This window comes from Xiphophorus couchianus, chromosome 21 (genome assembly GCF_001444195.1).
Source record: "Xiphophorus couchianus chromosome 21, X_couchianus-1.0, whole genome shotgun sequence".
NCBI lineage: Eukaryota > Metazoa > Chordata > Actinopteri > Cyprinodontiformes > Poeciliidae > Xiphophorus > Xiphophorus couchianus.
In genome coordinates, this window is record NC_040248.1 from 8,986,771 (window position 1) to 9,008,516 (window position 21,746).

General features: G+C 38.2%; 1 protein-coding gene across 1 annotated transcript in view; it reads right to left on the minus strand.

Moving 5' to 3' along the window:
- Window positions 1-2,323: 2,323 nt before the first annotated feature.
- The window catches only part of ube3c (ubiquitin protein ligase E3C), a 28,125-nt gene continuing 8,702 nt past the window's right edge, over window positions 2,324-21,746 (minus strand). The window contains exons 12-24 of the mRNA XM_028005607.1: window positions 21,113-21,199; window positions 20,864-21,021; window positions 19,795-20,021; window positions 16,765-16,869; window positions 16,237-16,324; window positions 15,132-15,229; window positions 14,477-14,609; window positions 12,953-13,200; window positions 9,707-9,919; window positions 8,386-8,574; window positions 8,231-8,297; window positions 7,496-7,626; window positions 2,324-4,405 (exon numbers count right to left, since the gene is read on the minus strand). Coding sequence (XP_027861408.1) covers window positions 4,235-4,405; window positions 7,496-7,626; window positions 8,231-8,297; window positions 8,386-8,574; window positions 9,707-9,919; window positions 12,953-13,200; window positions 14,477-14,609; window positions 15,132-15,229; window positions 16,237-16,324; window positions 16,765-16,869; window positions 19,795-20,021; window positions 20,864-21,021; window positions 21,113-21,199 — 1,915 coding nt within the window. The 3' untranslated portion in view covers window positions 2,324-4,234. The remainder of the gene's footprint in view (window positions 4,406-7,495; window positions 7,627-8,230; window positions 8,298-8,385; window positions 8,575-9,706; window positions 9,920-12,952; window positions 13,201-14,476; window positions 14,610-15,131; window positions 15,230-16,236; window positions 16,325-16,764; window positions 16,870-19,794; window positions 20,022-20,863; window positions 21,022-21,112; window positions 21,200-21,746) is intronic.

Consider the following 21,746-nt stretch of genomic DNA (forward strand, 5'->3'; position numbering starts at 1 on the left):
CACCTATCGACAGATTAAGGAAACAATACTTATGTTATGTATACTGTAATAATGTGAAAGACTCTGGCAGCAGCATTGCTTCGTCTCATGTCTCCAGTCAGGAGTGGACACAAAATCCGCTCGGCAAAATTTGATCAGAACTTTCTTTTCTACTGCATCTTGGTCATGGACTAATTTGCAAAACTAATTAAAATTAATAACTATTTAAAATTGGTTTAACTGAAGAGCATTTTCCTATTCTTAAACACCTTTTTAATTATTTTAACGATGTCTTAATCTTATGCTCCATCCTGGTTTTTATTTATTTTGTATTTACGGCTGTTTTAGGGGGCTGTTCTCCCCCCCAAAAAAGAGATTTTATTTCAAGGGACTTCTAGTAAACTAAAGGTTTAAAAAGGTTAGGGTGTATTTCACAAGCCATAGATTACTAACAATATAAAACATACAATAATGAAAAACAATTAACTAACATAATTTGTGTATCGCTTTTAAACATTTCAATTAAATTTCAATTAAAATTAAAATTCCTGTTTCTCATTAAAAATAAATTTAATCTCCTCTCACCTTCTCTGACTATTGTCACTAGAGGACACTAGCATTAAAAAAATTGTCAATGACATTCACATTCACAGGATCTATGTTTTTTTTTTCCACATGGGAAACATTGACTTAAATTTGAGCCACACTGAGTCTAAAGATCAAATCTCTTAAATTGATTTTCAAAAAGAAATTAAAGTCTGTTTTGCAGTTCAATCCAGCGGCAGAACTTGCAAGCTACAGAGAACACAATGAAAATTACACACATCTATTGATTAGACAGTGCATTCTGGACAGTCAGAATGTAGATAAAGTACAAAAGAAATGACAGCAATAGACACTATGTACAGGTTAATATGCTTTATGCTCGCAGTAGCTGTGTCTAAATGATGTAATAAAGATCTTTATGTATTTATCGGACTGCTATCACTGTAGATACATTTCACAAGGAGACAAAAATGGCTTGTAACTGTAAACTTTAAAACAAATTAAATGTAGGATTAACTACTGCTAACAAGGATTATTTTAAAATGAAGACAAGGTTGGTCAACTCCCAGATCATGTCTAGACAGGCAAAATGTCACACGCTGTTAAAACTTGTGAGTTTTGAAATGATGACGTTTACTCAATCTCATCTTTGGAGATGAGAGGGCTTGGAGAAGAAATCGTCTGACACATGGTCTTTTTCTTCTTGTAGCTAAAAAAAAAACAACCTTGAAATGCTTAAAATGTTTTCAAGTACCAAATCAGCCACCAGATGGCAGTATGTCATAAGCAAAAACAGAATAGCCCAAATACACATTTAGTTTCAGCTAGTAGTTACTTGTAGATATCTACGCTTACAGTTTTCAGGACAAAATGCCCATCTGTACAAATAGCATTTTCAAATCTTGATGGTCTAAATATATTTTCAGAGTTGATAATCAGGTAATTGTGTAACTTCTTCACGTCAGACCTCTTCAATCTGTTTTGGACTAAAACTTAAACAATGGTGCTTTTCATTTCTAACATGTATTGGCTTTTTATTAGCTTAAATATAGCCATTTTAACCTACTATTTTTATTAGGGCTCATAGTTTTATTCTTTTATGACACACCTTTCTGTTTTGTTTGTTTTGATTTGGTTATTGTGTAAAGTACTTTACATTACCTTGTGTATCAATGGTGCTTGCCTCATATATATTGAAAAAAACAAACAGATGTTTTCTCTCAAATCAGATCAACAAACATCAGACATCCCTTTAAAAAAAGCATATACTGGAGAAGATTCATAACATCCTGCATTAACATTGTCAGTTGCAATCCATCACAAGGTAATAGACCTAAATAAATCTCACAGTAATTGAGATAAATCCCTCATTTCAACGACAAGTCCAGTTTTTAAGACCCAATTACCACTATGAGTTCTCTGGCCCAGTTGAAGAGTAGAGGATCCGGCGTCGACACGAGAGGAGACGCTGGTCATTTCAGCTGAGCGGGGAGTGAGAAAGAGAAGGATAGGACGGAGAGATGGACTCGGTCCAAAAAGGAATGGATGTCTTCCCGGGCCATGCTGCATCGGGGGGCAGAGAGATTTATGATAAACGCACACAATCTTAATTTGTGCTCAACCCGATAATGCATCTCAAGGCCAGAACAGTTCTGCTCAGTGTTTCTTAACTGGATGTTTCTTTAATTATATGTCAGAGGCCGTAAAACTCGGAGCGGAAATTTCCCCACAAAGCACCGTTTTATGTCTCGGTCATTACTGTAAATTACAAGTAACAAGAAAAACTGGACGGCTAATGGACGGAAAATGCAAAAAGAAAAGCGGATTTATTCATATCCATATTCACTCTCTCCACCCTGTTGGTACACAGGTCATCAGTAGGACACAAGCCTTCATGTGCTGATCAGGCGAAAAAAAACTGTTCACCTAAGCGGGTACATGGGGGAACGGAAACAAACCTGTACAAATAACAAATACATGACTCATACAAGAGCGGTTTAAAACATATACATATTAACAAAGCCGCAATCATATAATGCTTTCCTCTAATTTATCCCAGCAAGTCTAGTCTTCTCGAGATTTCAGACACTGTGTGGAGAATGGTTTTTAGACATAAAACTTAACACAAGTTACAGTGCCTTGCAAACGTTTTCATAGCCCTTAATCTTTTCCATATTTTACCATGTTACAACCATAAACTTGTATGTCATTCATTGGGTTTTCTGTGACAGAGCAGCACATGCATGAATTTGTTTTCAACTCTTTTCATCCCCGTACCCTTTAATAAAGCCCAGCGAAATCCTCCAAATGCTTCGGAGGTTTGTTGGATGACAGGGATAAAAGAGCCTCATAAAGACTAATTGATTAATAGAAAAAGGATGAAGCTAGAGAATGAAAGGCCACAAAAAATCTGAGTAGTAGTAATGGAGCACTGGTAACTCTGGGGGAGCTGCAGAGATATAATAGAGCAACTATTAGGTATATCATCTGTACACTGAGCCTTTATGGAAGAAAAAAAAAAGCCACAAGAAGTCCCGTTTGCATTTTCCCAAAGGCCTTTAAGGGCTTGTGGGAATGTAGGGCATGTAGGCAAACAGGTGAAAGAAGTTGCTCAAATCAGATGAGCCACACACTGAACCTTTACAGAAAAATTAACTATGCATCATCCTGAACACTATCTCCCCACAGCAAAACATGATGGGAGCAGCATTATGCTATGAGCTGTTTTACTAGACAGGAGAGCTGATCAAAGTTTATGCAATGATTAATTGGGCTAGAAGTCCTGGAGGAAAAACAGAAGATGAAAGAAGACTCGGGTAATCTACCAGCAGAACAAAAACCTTATTGTAGTCAGAGATACAGCAGAAAGCCAGAACAAATCATATTCCTGGTTTAGAGTGGCCTAGTCAAAGTCCAGACCTAAGGATAATTGAGAATATGTGGAAAAACTGGAAAATTGATGTTCACAGATACTCAATATAACCAGATGGAACTTGAGCCGTTTTGTAAAAAAAAAAAGAAAAAACAAACAAACAATTGGTTGACTGAACTAGAAGAACTGAATACAAATGCATTCATAATTTTCTTTTAGATCTAAAATCTTCTTACATTCTTATCCTTCCACTTAATTATTCCTTACTTAGTGATTGCATAAAATTCATAACAGTTCGTTTTAATAAAATGGAAAAAATTGTGGGGTATAAATACTATTGCAAGGCACAGTTACTTAGAAATGACAAAAACTGGAATTTCAGTGACCTCTACATGAAAACACTTTGTTAGCTCTAGGCAAAGACGGTCCCTCTCAGCAGCCTTTGGTGTACCACAAGCTGCCATATTGCCTTTTTAATACAACACTACTTTGTATTTGGTGGAAAAACAATAGTTCACGTCATTAAATGACACAGTGAGTTGCCGTTGCTCTTGTTTACCATCATCTGCATTTAAATGTCAGATGCAACACTGATCTTCTGTATGGTTCTCAAAAATGATTTAAAAATGTCCTAAAAACAAGGGTTTAAAAGAAAACATCCCACTAAGTCTCTCCCTTTTTTTTCTTTTACTTGGCACTCACACACGCTGACAGAAACACAATAATCAATCAGTGCATTTTTTTTGCCTTCTCTCTTCTATTTAGAGTCTTTTACTCTAAAGCCACCTGTCGCGTCGGGTCCGCCGGCACTGAAACGGACAAACGTTTTGTCCCGGCTCAGCTGAGCTCGAACCCGGCGCTCGACTCGATGGCATATAGCAGCTTGCTCCTCATCAGGTGTTGGTCGCAGAACTCTGGGAGCTTGAGCAGGTTCATGCAGGTGCTGGCTGTAGGCAGGCGCTCCAGGTCACTTCCACCGTTGTGAATGCAGAAGGCTGGATAAAGCTCCTGTAGGCAAAAAATAAAGAAAATCACTGATTACATATATCTGAGGGCAGCTGAAATATCTCTGGATGTTTCTAATCCGATTTTACAATAATAATAATGTTTTTTTTTTAGTTGAATTTGCCTGCTTATCATAGCTGCATTTTGTTATAGTGTGTTCACTGATTTTTAAATTTTCATCTGGCTAGTCACCTGTTGGGGCTTATCTAGATGGAATTTTGCCAGTTCCACTCATCAGCCAGTTTCTTGGTGCTTCTAAGTAAAATGCAATTCTTGCCAACATCCTGAAGTTAGTGGGTAAACAGTCCACAACTAATAAAAACTATAAAGCCTATTTAGGGCTTTATAAATAGCCCTAAATAATCAAATACCTATTTGATTAAATAGGTATTTAATCAAACCTATTTAGGTTTGATTAAATATTTATTGCACATGTTGTGATTTTGTATATCTTCCTAAACGTTTTTTCGATCCCAGTGACGTCTGGAGTTAATTAGCTAAGCGAGGTGGATGAACGTCTTCAGAGCCAGACGGAGAATGAATCAACACGTGTCGGTAATGATCCCAATTTCCAAACCCATCCCGATTAAGCAATAAATGTCAAATTTCACAAGGGATTAAATGTGTAAAGAGCCAAACGAATAAAGCCAAAGTATAAATTTAGGAAATCAGCTTAGTGCTTTGAAAGATATTGAAGGGGGAGATGGGCTCAGAGGTTGACCCTTGGCTGAGACGCCAAAAGGATAGTCGTTTCATGTTGTCCATCTGGCTTTTTTTTTTTTTTTAAATCAAACCTCGCAGCTGATGAGGCCACTTCATCTGTAAACTGTGACACTGACGGTTTCCATCACGTACAAACTACTCCGCCCTAATTCCATCACGATATTTAACGTTAGACTATATGTCCCACCGGCTATACTTACCCAATTAAATGGCCCTTCAGGGGCTTTGCTGTAATGACCCCATTTTTCTGACAATTACCGTATTAAACTATCATTGCCTATTGAAAAAGTATCATTACCACAACTATCATTTTGAGGAGAGAGAAAAAAAAAAGACAGCTTCCATCATCTTTTTTAAATGGCTTCTCTTGACAGAGCTATTTCTCCTCTAATGAATCCTGGGCAGTTTTCACGACAGCTAATTAAGGCTTTGCTGGCTTGAGCCGAGGACTAGGTCAGGGGTCACCCCCCCACAAATTACCACCCTTTAAGTCTCAAGTGAGGCATCTGTGTAGGAGGGGCGGTGTATCTGAATGCTGGCCAAAGTCAAACTTAGTAAATGAGAAGGGAGGGGATCATTTAAAGCTTGAAGGATTTAAAGTTTAGTGTCGTCACTTCCAAGTTTAAAGCAAGACAAATATTTTCTTGACTAATGGCAGTGAGAACAAAACTTAATCACAGTCATATTTAATAAATTTAAAAAAGCATTTCAATGAGGCTAATTTGTCAGATTAGAAGTAGTTTTTAAAAATAAAATTAAAGCAGGTACTAAACATACTTTTTATAAAACCCATATTTCTGCCTTGAAAATGCTGTTTATTGGTCTAATATAGAACTGTAACTTTAAATAATGCGTTTTTATTAAATATGTACAGAAAATCACCATAATTAACAGAAATGAAGGCTTGAAAACAGTGTGCAATTAATCTGTGTTTCACTTAGTGAATTGAGTTACTGTAATGAATGAACTTTCAATGATATTCTAATTTATTAAATAGAAGTACATTATAGTGCTTTGCAGAAGTATTCACACCACTAAATTACATTTTTTAAGCTTTTTGACAAACACAAGCTATGTTTCCATCCAACTGTCATGTGAATTTTGAGCAAACCTTTAAAAATGTCACAAAAAAGAAAATGCAAATTAGGCATGTTTCCAACTACTGGTTGGGAACAAATTAACCAGGCTATACAAAGCACAACTTCATTAGATGTTGACGTTACACATGGATGTAATAAACAAGATGCACAGGTTGCAAACTTGCACAGATCACACATATCAGAAAAATATACAGTTCTCCCCTGTGAGATGGAGTTTTGGACTTTAGAGTTTTAGAGTTTCATGTCTATGTTAAGACATAGACCCACCAGTGGATAGGAGTGTTTGCCACATCAGATCTTATTCTGCAAGTCTGTTTCCATCTCCCCTTTAGGAGATTGACTTGTTTTCGCAAAAGTCAAAAATTACCCCAAGAGAGCGTGAAAACGTTTTTTTGCTAAACTGACAAAGTTATTTCAAATTTAGCCATTTCCATCAACCCGTTCTAAAGTGTTACTTTACAATGCACATAAAAACATTTTTTATAGAAAATAACATTTATAAAATTATGTATTACTTTCCTTCCTCGCAATTATGCAGTACTTTGTGTTGGTCTATCATATCCATTCCTAATTACACACATTAAACGTGGTTGTAATGAAAGAAAAGTGAAAAAAATTCAAGATGTATGAATACTTATGCAAGGCACTATAGACTTGCAGCTCCTGGTGGGACAAAGTGTGGCATAAAAACTCTTTAATAGCCCTGACCAACACTTTCTAGCATTTCACTGTATCTTTCTAAGTGTCCCATAAATCAGGTCAATGAAAAACCTGAATGGCTTCCAATTAGGACATCGTTTTAGATATAATTTGCTGTAATGATTCAAGACTTTTAAAATGATATTCAGAAGGAGACAGACGTAGTTTCAAGGCAATTTATCTCTGCAGCTATTGCTGCTTTCTGCCACATGACCCATTCGGAAAAAAGGTGAAGAGTTTAACCATCTACCAACTTCAGAATGACAGTATTTGTCCAGCCAAGGTCTCCAGACACACACAGAGCTGCAGACAGACTTCTTCCACAGAGGAAGGTCACGAACTATAACACAATAGCGAACGTGGTGATAAGAGTTCACCAAAGAGACCTTTTCTAAGCACAACTAATAGGAAAATTATCATTATTAGGGTTCTTATCAGTCTGGGTATTTTTATAAAGGCACATTAACTGAACTTCTGTCTGGTTTGGAAACCTGCTTCAAATAGGAGTAAACGTTGGGATGAAAACATACAGGAAGTAAAAGAGGACGTCTAAGTCTGGAAGACTGCTCACCTTAAAGCCTAGCAGCGGAGGTCTGGAGCAGCTGGTGACAAACTTTAACAGTTTGCGTTTTTCTTCATCTGTAAATCCTTCGACCACTTCCCAGAAGATCTGAATAACGGGGTGGTTAGCAGAGTATCCACCTAAAAGAGATTATTGAACAGAAACCATATTACTACCTCATGTTGTGCATGATCAAAGCCTAATTAAACAAAATAAGTGAGCATAGATTCATGAAAACTATACAAATGCAACACATGAGATGTACATCAGCTTTGGGCCTTAAAGTCCATTAGGAGTCCAAAATCTAATTTTACAAAAATAAAGACATGTAAAGACAAAATTTATATTTTGAAAGATATCTGAGCATTAGCTAAGAGGTTACAATAGCATTGTGGAGCTTATTTTTGCAATTAGATCATTTTTTGTGCTCATTCCTTCAGTTTTACACTAATCTAATAATACTACAAAATAAAACAGAGGGGTTCAATTTAGACCTCTTTGTTAGCTCAGCTGCCAAAGAGATTTTAAATGTGTATTTTCATAAAAATAAATAAATAAATAAACATTTAAGCTTCAAACAAGGATTTAACAAAGCTTTAAAAATTAGCTAACAATTGAGCTCTTCCTATGTAATACCTATGAGATTGCTTACATAGTTCAACTTCCATCATTTTGGCAACATTTACCTACATTACTGCATTCTGCAAGTTTTCCTAATATTGTGCAGCGATAATAAGAACCTACCTGAATAGTTTGTGAAGTTTTTCAGATCATCGAGACAAATTGGAACATGAGCCCCAGATATCAGCACCTGTCAGGATGAGGCAAGAGACATGCTTTATAGATGTATGCTACAAAAAAAAAAAATCTAATCTTTGTTTGGTTCAGCAATTCAGCACCTGGATTTCCTGCTGATCAAACATACGCAGCCACTCAAGGTTGACCACATTGGCCAGACCCTGTCTGAAGGCCAGGCAGTGAGGCCTGATCTGTTTGTTGAGCCTATAGTCAGCCACTAAATGGATGTAAGCTATCCGGTTGGCTGTTGTCACCGGGATATCTTTTCCTCCTGGCTTCAGTTCCACCACCTGGAACAGACACAAACGAGGCATTTACGGAGCTGTAGTCATTACCGGGGTTTCTGCACATTTATGTTGAACTTCCAGGCATAGTTTTTCAGAGTTCTCAGTTCTTTTTAGTACATTTGTAAAGTAAAAATACAACAATTCTACAACAGATATTTCTACAGTGCTCAGAATGTAAATACTGAACCTGAAGAAAGGAAAATGAAAGGACAAAAAGAAAAAAGGAAACAGGAAAGGAAAAAGAAAAGAAAAAAGCTGACATAATGATGGATGGTAAACAAACTAACATCCAGAGTTGTAGATAAATCTCCATGAATTCAAACCTAGCATATCTGTTGTTGAGCTCGGGTTGAAAAATGCTTTAAAAGATATTTGTTCATCAAACCTACAAAAAGCACTAATAAGGACCCCCATCATGCATTCTCAACAAAAAACACTAAGCTTCAGTGCAGCAATGCTGAGAATACACTGGCATTTAATATAATGGGGTCCATGTAATCTGTTCATTCCCATAGTGCTGCAAACTCCACCTTTCAGGAATCCATTTTCTGCCTTTTCTCCCTCCCACCAGATTCTGATTATGTGCTAATGTAAAAGAATTACTGCTGTTATCTTGCTTGCTTTGGCTATCTCACAAGGGCAAATGCAGGGCAGACTGCTCCCGGGTGTGCCTAATCTTCCACAAATTGTTTTCCTCTGTTGCGCTCTATTTGGTGACCAGAAAGGGCCACATTGTAACTCTGCTGTTTCAGGTGTTGTTTGAGAAGAGCTAATAAGACACGTTAAGGTCCTGAGCAAACAGGGGCTCCATGTAGAGATCAGGTCTGAGCACAGCTTTGGAGAGAGAAGGAGACATGCTTAAGAGCTGTTGGCTGCTTCTGTCATGCATGGTGTGAGATAATTTGTGGAGCAAAAGGCAGGCCGGAACGGTCAACAGAGCTGCTGCGTCCTCTGCACTGCAGCAGGGCTTGGAGCGACAGCAGTGACGTGCTTTATCTCTGTCAGGGCTGAGAAGTGGTGCATCAGGCGGGAAATGAATTATTAACGCCACAAAGAGAAACCAAACAGGAGAAAGAAACAGAGCTGAAAAATAAACACACAAGAGCCATTTGTCATATTCGGTCGGTCGAGTTACCTGAGCTTCTCCCAGGTCGTTGTTGACCACAGTGAAGTTGAGGCCCAGCTCTTCCACATCGCCCTCGTAGCTCTTGAGGAACAGAAGGTTGCGATACATCTCAGGGTCTAAAGAGGCAAGGTGGTGGATGTCCACGTCTGCACTGGTTCCCAGAAGTTTGGACAGGAAGAAGCTGGCAAAGGGCAATTCTACCAGCATGTTCTCGTAGAGTGCCTGAGGAGAAACACCGACATTAGTAACGAGGCCCTCAAAGTTATTTTTTATTTTGTCATGTTAAATCCTCAAAATGTAATGTTTTTGAGTGAATGAGCCAACACAAAGCAGTGCAAGACTGTACATGGTTTTCACATTTCTTAAAATAATAGTCTGGAAAGTGTGGTGTGTAAATTAACTCAACATCTCTGAGTTCTGTAGAAACACTTTTATAGTGCAATTCTCCAAACTCTGATTACTTTTCACTTTTACTCCTAAAGGCAATTGGTTGCACCGGATTTCATTGAGGTGAATCAAAATAAACAGAATTGATAACAATCAATCATTTTTCTACTCCACAATAGTGCATTATTTTGAGTTGATCCTTTGCATAAAACACCCTGAAGTCTGAGGTTAAGTGACAGAACATAAAAATGCCTAAATGGTAGAAATATTTTTGCATCAGTTGTACTATACGGACAATGGTTTGCGTCAAGCACCGTCCCATAAGTAAATATTCAAACATGTAACTTCCTGTTGAACACAAAAGGTTTTCAGCAGTCAGGCTAAACTGATCACAGCGTTTGAGATCAAAACAGAGTCCAATCAATCTTGAACATGCATATTCGGCTTCTTCTTCCCTTGATTCAAACTTTATAAATGTCGATTCTCACCTTGACCCTAAATGCAATTAAGAAGTGCAACCGGGCAGGTGACTCATAAAACCCCTAAGCTAATGTACTGGAATAGTAGAAAACGAACCTATTGGAGACATTAAAATATACAGGTCCTTATAAATGATAGCGCTAAAAACCCTGACCGCATCAGCTAAATGGATTATAAATCTAGAGGATTTCCATAATGCATGCATCTTAAACACACACAAATGCATAAATCACAGCTATTTTCTAAACACAGGTTAACTGCGCAACTTCAAACATTGTCTATTTTTTATGCAAAATAATCCACTTAGTGTTACTCTCATGGCCGGCACTAATTTCAGACCATATGCGCTGCGTGGCCCCTTGAAACCTATCAATAACACTTGTGCCGGGAAAAGGCAGCAATAAGTATATGGAGAAAACTTGTAGCCTTATTTTTTCTATGCCACCAGCCTTATTTATGAGTGTTTATTGCCAGAAATTGTGCCAAAATGACTTGGGTTGGAAAGAATTAATTATTATGGCCCGGAGCCTTTTAATATAAGTGAGTGCAGTGGCAACGCAATTAAAGCAGATCGCGGCACCATCAGGTGGAATAAATGCCAGCGGCATTGCAGGTGCGTTCTGTTAGCTGCCAAATAAATTCCTTAATTTACAACATTATGAATCAATAAAATTATAATGCCTTTCACACGCATCTTTATCAATCAGAGCAGCAACGCTTTCACACGTCTGCAGAGAGGATGCCGAGCTCAGGGAGGATCAGAGCGATTACGAAGTGAGAAGAAGTGCTGCTGATGAGGGCGGAGGTTTGGCGGTAATGAGTCGGGGAGAATCTCTCACGGCTCGTACCAGTGGCATGTGAAAAAGAGAAAGCAGCGCTCTAATCTTTAGGCCAAATCCAGAAATGCAAAGCAACCCTCTGTGCATGTTTTCAATATGTGTAGCTTAAATCTTTCAGCTTGTCAACGGGGTGGACAAGTGAGGAAGAGGGATGATGGCCGGCCTCTATTCTGATGCTCAATCCCATTTCAGTGAGTACCCCCAGACAAGCCACTCCCGCCTGTAATACATCACCTCCACAACAATGGCACGCCTCGGACATTAATTAAGAATATTAATCTCCTGTGTCCTTTGAGCTGCAATGTGCACCACACGCGCTGCGGCAGCGGTGACGCAATTTCAATCCATATAAACTGCTCGCCTTTTATCCAGGCAATAACGGGCACTAAACAAATATCAATACGCCTCTCAAATGGCCACTCAAACGTCCATTTTTATGGAGAAAGAGGAACTTAAAGGTAGGGTTAATTGAAAGTCAAATTCAAATTAATTTCCCTCAGACTAATTGCCTCGACCATTAGCTACAGAGAGCACAGCGCGATAGATGCAGGAACTGTAGGAGCAGATTGATTGCTTCTCACTTGAACAGAACATAGAGAAGAAAAGGAAACAAGAGGAGGAGCAGGAGTTATGACGCTCCGGTAAGTGGACCACAACATCCGAGACTGTTTAAGAGAGAAGAGCCCTGGATGTTCCTGACTGTAAAACAGATCAAAATGCTATTACCACATGCTTTGAACGCTTATTTATGTCCTGTCTTTGTGAGGCTGTTGATTTAATGCTAGCCAAATGCAGTCACTACACAAACAAGAGGTAGGAATCATCCACTAATGGAAGCCCTAATTGAGAGGCGACCGCTTGTCATGAGGTAATTCCTCTTGGTGTTGAGATGATAGCTCCCTCATGAGGAAGGCATCTTGATAAACAATCGTCACCACTTGCATTAGAGATGATTTAAAAACATTAGGCTCTAATAAACAGCTGCATCAGAGGAGTAAAGGAGCAGGCAAACGTTGTCTTACAGCATAGTTAAATTCCAGCTGTTACCACTAACCCTAATTGTATTAAAAAATTTAAGAAATGTAAGCTTTTGGAACAAATAAGGTCTAGTTTTCTACAAAAATATTGTATGATCTTTACACTGTCACATCTAATGAAGAGATCCACTGATCATAATTCTGTCAAGTCTATCTGTACAGCACATTTCAGCTACCAGGGAATTCAAAAACGTTGTAAATATTTCCAAATCCATGTTAGAGCTCATAGGATAAAACAGAGCAACTTTGCTTTTTTTAGCTTTAGTATGATAAAGTCTTGCTCTCTTTTGCACGTTTTCCTTTTAAATAGTTTCTTACATCACTGTGCTTCTTCTAACTTAACTATACATTTTCTCACTTACACCAAAACAGCCAACTTTGATCCTTCTTTCCTGAGTAATAACATCCACACTGAAAAGTGTTGTAGTTAGCGTTTCCTGATAGTGGCCAACTGTATTCACTGGTCAGATTTTTGAGTTTCTATCCGACCACCTTTAATTTGACACACTCACCTTTCCGAGGATCCTGCCCAGGAAATAGTAGTGTCTTGTGAAGGAGTCGCCCACCAGCATCTCTGCAGCAGGATTCGGATACAACAAACCCTCGTTGGTGGTTTTGAAAAAGCCCTGGTTGGGATTGAAGCCCGATTTGAGAAGCTCGTTGAGGAACTCGCGAAAGATGCCGCCTCCGTCAATGCCTGCCTCATCCAGACCATGAGCGTTGAGAAGGTGGACTCGAATCCTCTTCTTAAGGTCTGGTTCTGATTAAGTAACAAGTCAGTAGAATTCAAATAAAAGGAAATATTTACAAAAATATATTTTAACAACTAATTTATGACCAGCAGTCTTGAGTCTTTTAAAACATATTTTGTACTTCATTTATTCTTTCATATGTTTAAAAGCTATTTCTAGCAGGGTCATTAGCAATCTGGCTATTTACCTTTCTAGCTTATCGTGGTTATAGTTATTTTTCTTCTAAATAGAACTCAGGAACAGGAAAACGCAACTGATTTTAAAGCAGCTGTTTGTGTAGTTGTAATGTATTAATTTAAATAACTTTTCAAAAGCACAGAATTTAAATTATTAAATGTTATTTTTTGTCATTTAAATTGTTTTTATTCCTAGAATGTTTCCATTCCTCTTACAAACCTTAATACGTTTTAGTGCAATTTTAATGAAGAGACCCAAACACAACAGGGAGCATAAACTGTGAGGTAAAAGAAAATTATACTTTGTTCACAAAATTTTCACCCAAATAAAAACCTCAAAACCTTTTGGATAATATGCAAAACAATGTGAGTGACCGCGCATCTCGTGATCTCCACATCAACCGGTAACGTTATCCTTTTGGTTGAAGGATAAAGTTTAAGACTTTTCCAAGGCACGGTGAATATTTTGAAAACATCACAACAAAAGAAGAAAAGGCTTTTTCTTTAACAAACATTATTTACAAAACTTGCTCATCTTGACCTACAGAATATTCAGATCAATTCTATACGAGGTTGTCTTCCAGAATAATAAATGTAGAGTGATAAATCAAAGCAGCTTTAACTTATAGACACACAAATGATATAGATCATGTCTTCAACCCAGGTCGCCTACTACTCTTTTTAATCAGAGTGCCCCCATCATCCGAGTACCCTTTCAAACTCAAACACAAAAGAGGTGACTTAAAATAATTGATTCAGCTTTTATGTGATCCATTATAATAATCAGAATCACAATTATGCTTTACTGAAATTCAATATGCTGCCCGAGGATGGAGGTAACCTTCATCTTCTATGCAAACTCTAACCCTTGTCCTTATTATCGGGGTTTTATATAGTTTAACAAGAGTTTCAGTGGCAGCGTGGGCATCTAGTAAACTATCTCAGTCTTATGGCGTTCGTCATCACAGTATAAATGAAAAAAAATTATGGACAGGTTACAGAATAGCTTTTCAGACGTGTGCATGGACTTTTTAAGTCCAACGCAACTTATAACACACACAATCATATGGCAGTGCTTTTACTGAAATGACAGCGACGCTCGTCTCACCATTTTCTGGGGAGAGTTTATCGTAGGCGTCTTCGTAGATGTAGTTGCGTCTGATGGTGACATTGATGCCGTCGGGGAAAGGCCCATCCCCCTGCACGTCACGTTTGTCCACAGAGATCAACCTCTGGAAGATCTGGAGGGAGGATGTACATCCAGCGATGGAGTTTGTAACAAGTACTTTCTTCTGAGATTAATGCAAGCTAATTACAGTTTTATCTATAATTATATATTGATAAGTGAAGAGGTTTATATTATCAACAATTTTTTTTTAACTGTAACCCATTTATACATCACAAAATAATAGAAAAAAAGGATGCTTGAGAGGTTTATTTAACTTCACACCTAGATATTTAACTTTGACACAATATATAGCTAGTTGGCACCACAGCCAGTTTAAGAAATAACTACTAGAAATCACTACTTTGGAGTGATTTTAACACACTTCTACTTTAGTAACATAGCAGGGATGTTAGAATAAGCGCCTAAACATGGTATCAGTTTGGAGTGGAGAACTTATTCTGGGCTTTTTAAGACATTCCAGAAACCATTGAAAGAGGTAAATTCATAACACTGAAACCAAAAACAATAAATTTGAATGTTTGATTATGATTCAACTCTTAGGCTTTTGTTCTAGTTTCATGTAGCGGTGGGATACCTTGACTCGCTCCTCAAATGGAACAACAAAAGGCAACTCTGTGAGGATGGCCAGGTGTCTCTCTTCAGACACAGAGAGCTGCGGAGGCTCAAAACCAACTGCAGAAATAAACACATGTACATCTTGTTTATCAAGACTCCATGTAGAAAATATATTTTCAGTCTTTTTTTTAATAAATATGTCAAGACACATACAGGTAAACTTAAAAGTAATCATAACACATAAACCTTTAGGTCTAGAAAGTCGGTCAATAATCCAACTAAATTTCTTGTTTTATGTATTTTCTGTAACTGTGTGCATGAGCTAAATGAGGATTGCACTTTTCTGTCTCTTTTGATTTTGTAAACTCATCTAAGTTAATGTTTTCTTAAATTCAAAGGAGGGGGAAAACCGCCCCAATTGCTAAACTGCTCTTTACCCTGGTCGTTCAAATGCAGCTCAATTATTCTGCCCAATTAGTCAACCTGATCTGCATTCTCCCATCAGGTTTCCATCTTTGAGGAGAAATATGGCCTCCGAGTGGTCAATACGTACCTCATTTATCAGCGCTGGGCCTGTCCATTTAAGGAAATGAGAAAAGGCCAGACAAACACATGCACCAGATGTGGCTGAGTTCATCAGGTACTTTCACGCTAATTGAATTTATCTCATACAGGCTTTGAGTGGCATTAGGGAGATCATACACACATTGTTATCAGCCTGTTTTCACACTATATGTCAGAGAAAAGCGCTGTAGTTAAAAGTGAGCCTAATGAGTCCTGTGTGCATCCGTGTTTTAACCTGAATGTGGCTAAATGAGAGGGCCAGCTTGATTTGTGTTGGCAAACAGATGCAGTGATTTTAGGAAGAAATCACTGATTGTGTGGGCAGGCGAGATGACCCTAACATCACATAATTATAAGTATGCTTAAATGAAATACTTCATGATTCTAATGAGTTTAAAAACAGTTGACAACGCAATTGTAATACATAAGTTTTGAGCAAGTAGGGACACAAAGTACAAACTCTACTTAGAAAGAACATCTACAGACAGTTTTTTTTGTGGAAAATAATCCATCTTGTACATTTATATCAAATTAAAAAGCTTGACTGTAGCCTATATTACCATCAAGCGTAGACTGAAGAGGTCCAATGCGCCCCATCCTTCTTGTTCTCCACACGTGTCTTGCTGATGGGACATAAAGCTGAGTGACCTACACAGAAATAAAGATGAAGATCACCTTGTCTTTAAGATGAAGAACCATAGTTGCTTTAAGGTTTCAAAGTTTTTTCAACATTTTCAGTTTCAAAACTTCCCTAGAGTGAAATTTTTGTTTCTTTTTTCTTTTATTTGAAGAAAAAAAATTCTTTTCTCAAAATTTGAGTGACATTACAATAGACAGAACAGTGTGGTAAACTATTTATCCACATTCTGTTCAGTTTCTCTCAGGTAGACTGTGTGGACAACTCACCTATGACAGAAGATACTTGTAAAAGCACCCAAATCATATTGCCAATTTTAACAAAATATATTTTTAGTACTTAACCTGCAAATTTTTAAATACACTCTATCCCTTTTTTATTTGTTAATCTAAAAGATATTTGAGACGGAAATCTGAGCTAAAGTTAAAGTGTTATGATGCAGGTGAAGCACCTTATCGGCCCGAATGTTGACCTCCTCAGACAGCCAGTGACCCACCGGACAGAAAGGTCGTCTGATGTCGCGAGCTTTCAGCATCTTCACCAAGTTAGTGATGACCTGTGTTGTAGATCAAAAAAAAAAAAAAAAGAAGTCACATTAGCATCTTTCACTAAAACAAAAATATTCATAATAGTTGAAAACAAAGTGTCCAGTGAAGCCTTTTTTTAAAAATGTCTCTTGAACAGGATGAAGTGCTTCTTCTTAGAGGGGAAAAAAAGCAATTTGAGAATTCAGCCATTAGTGCACCATTTATGGGGAGTATAAAAGAAAAACGACCTGTGCCGTCCCTCAATGTCCAGCCTTGTTAATTACCAGCGAGGTCTGCTGACATCAGCCATCGGACAGAGAACGCCAAGGCTTTACAGCTCAATGTGCTTTGAGTACAAGAGTGGCCGTCTAACGGGACGTTAAAAAGAAGTTAGCTCGCTTTGATGTAATGTTGATGGTTGGTATCAGGAGTTTCTATAAATTATATTGCCACTTTAAAAAAAATCTGAAAAAGGTTTTTATACCGTTATATAATGGACACAAGCAAAGATCAAGTTCTTAGAGCTATAACAAAAAAACAAGGCTTTCTCATTCAATTATAAAAGGACTCCTTGTTGCTATTGAGAAAAACACATTCAGACACATTTGAATAATGTCACGTGTGTCATTGATGCAATAACACTCAAAGCCAGTCCATTTCCAATTAATACCCCAGCTGGATTAACTCAATCGAAACCCTCCTCTCTGAGACGTGTCATTTTCATAGACCGACAATCAATCCCGGCCAATCACCATGAGGCAACCAGAGTCCGCAATAATGGCGAGTGCAAAATGCTGTAAAAGGTGCGTGGAGATGGGCTCAGAGCAGACCCACCCCCTGACTCTGGGAATGAATAAGCATTCCTTAATTAGCCCATTGGGTTAAGTGCAAACCTTAATGGGTCTTTCCCAAACTCCTTCGTGACATCGCTCTCCAAACATGGCCAAGAAGAAAGTTCCATTAGCAATATTAATACAAGCTTAGTTGATCATTTTCATTCAATTAACTTCTTTCAATTAAATAGATAGCTCGACAATGGGGGTGATAAAAGATGGAGAGGGACGGCTGATGACACGAACCAAACATTAACGTGTTAGGGGTCAGCGGCGTTAAACCAACTGTAAATCCCACTGTTCAATTTGGAAAATGCATTTTCCCTGCTCCTCACTTCTTTAATGGGTCGTTTTAGCTGACAAGAGGCCTTTGAACTGATCTTTTATGAAAACTCCCTCGACGTGCTTTTGGATTATTTGCCACCTCCTTCTAAATGCTTGTGTTCACTTCTAACAGCCCAGAACAAAAGTGACCTAAGAGCCGTTTCCTTGAATAAACAAAAGAAAGAGAAATGACAGAAGGCCTTGAATGAGAGGATTGAAGTCGATCCTGTTTTCAGCCTCATTTCCCCACAGTAAACAACCAGTGCTCGTTGTCTTTGCCCACTCAGGCATATTTTGCCAACTTCCACTAACAGATAATCATTACAGCATTGATGCACATAGAAACTATACAACAATTTAATGACAACAACACACAGATTATGCAACACACTGTGGAAATAGTGTGTTTAATTTACTAGCAGGATAATACACATTTTATTTCATCTGAATTGTAGCCATGGCCTTTGGGAACTTTTATTCGCCTTAAAACTTAAGGGAAACAACAAAAATATTCAATTTTATTTTTCATTTTGAATCTCTGTATGTTGTTCAGGAATAACCCACAAACCAGGAAGGCTGTATTTTGTCATTAACTGGAAACTGATGGAACATCTCTGATGCTTTTCACAATAGAACAAATTTTATATTCACCATGGGTTGACAGGCTGATGACCAAAAGTCTGAACTATTTAGCTCGACAGAATTATTCTGTGGAAAAACCAAATCTGGTCAGGCGATCTGGTCAGACGATGACCTAAATATTCTATCCGTATCAGTCAGGATGAAACATTTGGACTTCACAACAATGTATTAGGTCATGATCATAGCAGGCTGTATTAGCAGCCTCATGCTGTGGCGCTGTTATGCTTTCATATTAAGGCATTTATAGTGGCCAACTGTGGCTCAGTGGGTAAAGTAGTGGTCTTGAAATTAGCAAGTTCTGTTTCAGCTTCATACTGTCCCATTTCCATGTCCCCCTTCTCAAGACACTAAACACTAAGTTGCCTACCAATCTGCATACTGCTGTATATATGTGTGTATGAATGGGTGAATGTGGCTGTAGTGCAAAGAACTGAAAGTCGTTGGTGTGACTGGAAAAGCATTATATAAGTTCAGACCATTTACCATTTTTACCATTAAAAAGGGAGACTACTAAGTGACTGCAGCATGGAATTCTTGTTCCAGTAGGAAAATAATCCCAAACACACATTGAAGTTAATTTAGAAATGGATAAAGTGGCCTAATATTAAAGCGGTAGTATGTAACTATTACAAAAATATGCTTTTTACACATTTCTTAAAACTGTCTCCATGTTTTGACAGTATGAGATAGATGTCCTGTGAAGTCATCAAGCTTTACCACCTCTTATCTAATCTACTATTGCCATCTGAAGATGGCACTCCTGGTCAAAAGCAGCCAATCAGAGCCAGGAGGAAGGTTTTAGCGCCGTCAATCATTCTGTGTACACGCTGTCTTGTTTATCCATCATTATCAGTGGCCATGCTAACTAGCCTGAGCATTCATGATGGGGTTCGTTACGGTGGACCAGCTGTAGCATAACAAAGAGAAAGGTGGAGGATAGAGCGGCACATACATTAGTGTTAAGACCCTATTCCTGGCTCTGATTGGTTGTTTGTGACTGAGTGGTATATTTGTGTAGATGACAGCAGGATTGTGGGGAGAAGGCTGAGGAGCTCAATTTTTCAGTTTTAACAAATGTAAAAATAAATTATAAAAGTTACTAACTGCTGGCTTAAAATTGGACTTTTCAAATGACGAGTTAACTATATTATTTACCTTGAAGAGCTGCACCCAGCGCTTCTGCTCAGCCTGGATGCGCCGCTGGACCTCGGTGTTCGTCTTGACTCCCACGCTGCGGAAGGCGGCCATGTACTCCTCCCTGTGCTCTGCTTTAGTCTCAGGGTAGGCCAGCTTGATGATTCCCAGGCATGCATCTCTCAGGCAGCGGGACAAAGTCACCAGCTCAGTCAGAGTGAAGGGCATCATGGAGGACTGCATCTGACCTGCTCAGAAGGAGAACGTTCTCAAAGTCTTCTAACAAACGTTGATCTCTACAAGCTGTTCAAGCTGCTGTAGGCAATTGTGAAAACATATTTAGTGAATAAGCAATTACTAGAAAAAAAAGTAATTTAGTAATAGAGTAACTTTTAACTTTAGTATACAAACTCAAGAACAGGTCATTTACTGAAAGAACAAAACTCTCAGAGCAGTAATGAAGGCAAAACTGTAAAAAAATATACCTTGCAATTAAGATGACTAACTTAACTTTTCACATGTTGGTATTAGAAGTGCGGTTTTAGCTACAAATGCATCCATTATAACAAATAATCAAGTGTTCACTAAAGAAATGCCATGATACTGCATTTGAGACAATACTATGATTTTTTTTTCTTTCTTAGGCAAGAAAATTGAATTTCTTCTTTTGAAATGTATTTATTTTCATTTTTCTCTCTTATTGAATAATATATGCTTAAGAGGTTTGATGAAAAAATCTGCAGAATGAACCTTTTTTTTAATCTGAAGAGTCATCAGAATAAACAAATACTAAAATAATCATTAGTTGCAGCCCTAATGTATGGGTATCAGAGTAAAGAGGACAGAAAGCATTCACACACCAGACTTCACTATTTTAGTATTTCCATGATGTGCTACTTTGGTCTATCACATCAAATTTAATAAAATATGTTCTAGGTTTCTAGAGGTATAAATACTTTTGCAACCCTTTATATGACTTTGTTTGCCATATAAAGGAGAACTCCTAAAATAATTATTTGGAAACTAACATGAAGTTGATATTATTATATTTTCTACAATACCTAACTTAACAGACTTATATGCCCAGTACCTTCCATTTCATGTCCAAAGAACTCGCTGTCATGCACCGAGATTAGAGAGTGACTGAAGAGAGAGCTGAAGAGGTAAAAGAGGGGAATGATCCGGTTTGAATCTTCAAATGACATGGGGGAACCCCGAGAGATCAGTTGGAGCAGTGGCACCATTGAGCTAAGAAGGAAGACACAGAAAAAGCAGAAGCATGATCACACCGCCGACATTAAATGCTCAGCAAAGAGTAGAAACAGTCATAGTATCTTACCCGGTAATCATTTTAGTTGTCATGGAGGTTATCAGGTGCCACAGATGCCTCAGGAAACGTGCATTGAAAGCTAAACTGTACAGGAGTCTGCAGACAAACAACAAATTAATAATAAGCAAGATTTAAGACAGAAATGCATTAAAAGGCAGTTCAAATGACACAATCAGGGCAATAAACAATAAAATTACTCTCAGCCTAACAGTCTGCAGTGCTAAGACTGTTAACTTTGCCTCGCTTAACAGCGGACACAGAAAAAAAGCAAAAAAGATTGTGACCAAACATTTCAGTTATAGAATCTTCTTGGCCTTTCCCTCCTTTTATGCGCTGCGAGGGGCCAAAAGGAGATTAAATGAGCCATTAAGCTTTATTTAGGCGAGGCACCTTCCATTAGTAAACTAGTTGCTGGCGAGGGTGCCCAGCTCAGGTCATAAACAGCCCCACTGGCTTCCTGCTGGAGCCCTCCCCCCCATTTAACTTAATGGCCAGGGAACCAGGACAATGGAGGATGGAGAAAAAGGAGGAGGGGCACCCTGGTCCTTGCTGTGACCCCTGATGACTAGCATGCTTCCACACTCAGGTTGAATTAGTTGAGAAACACAGAAGGAGCTACATACCTCCCTCCTGTTGGACTCAG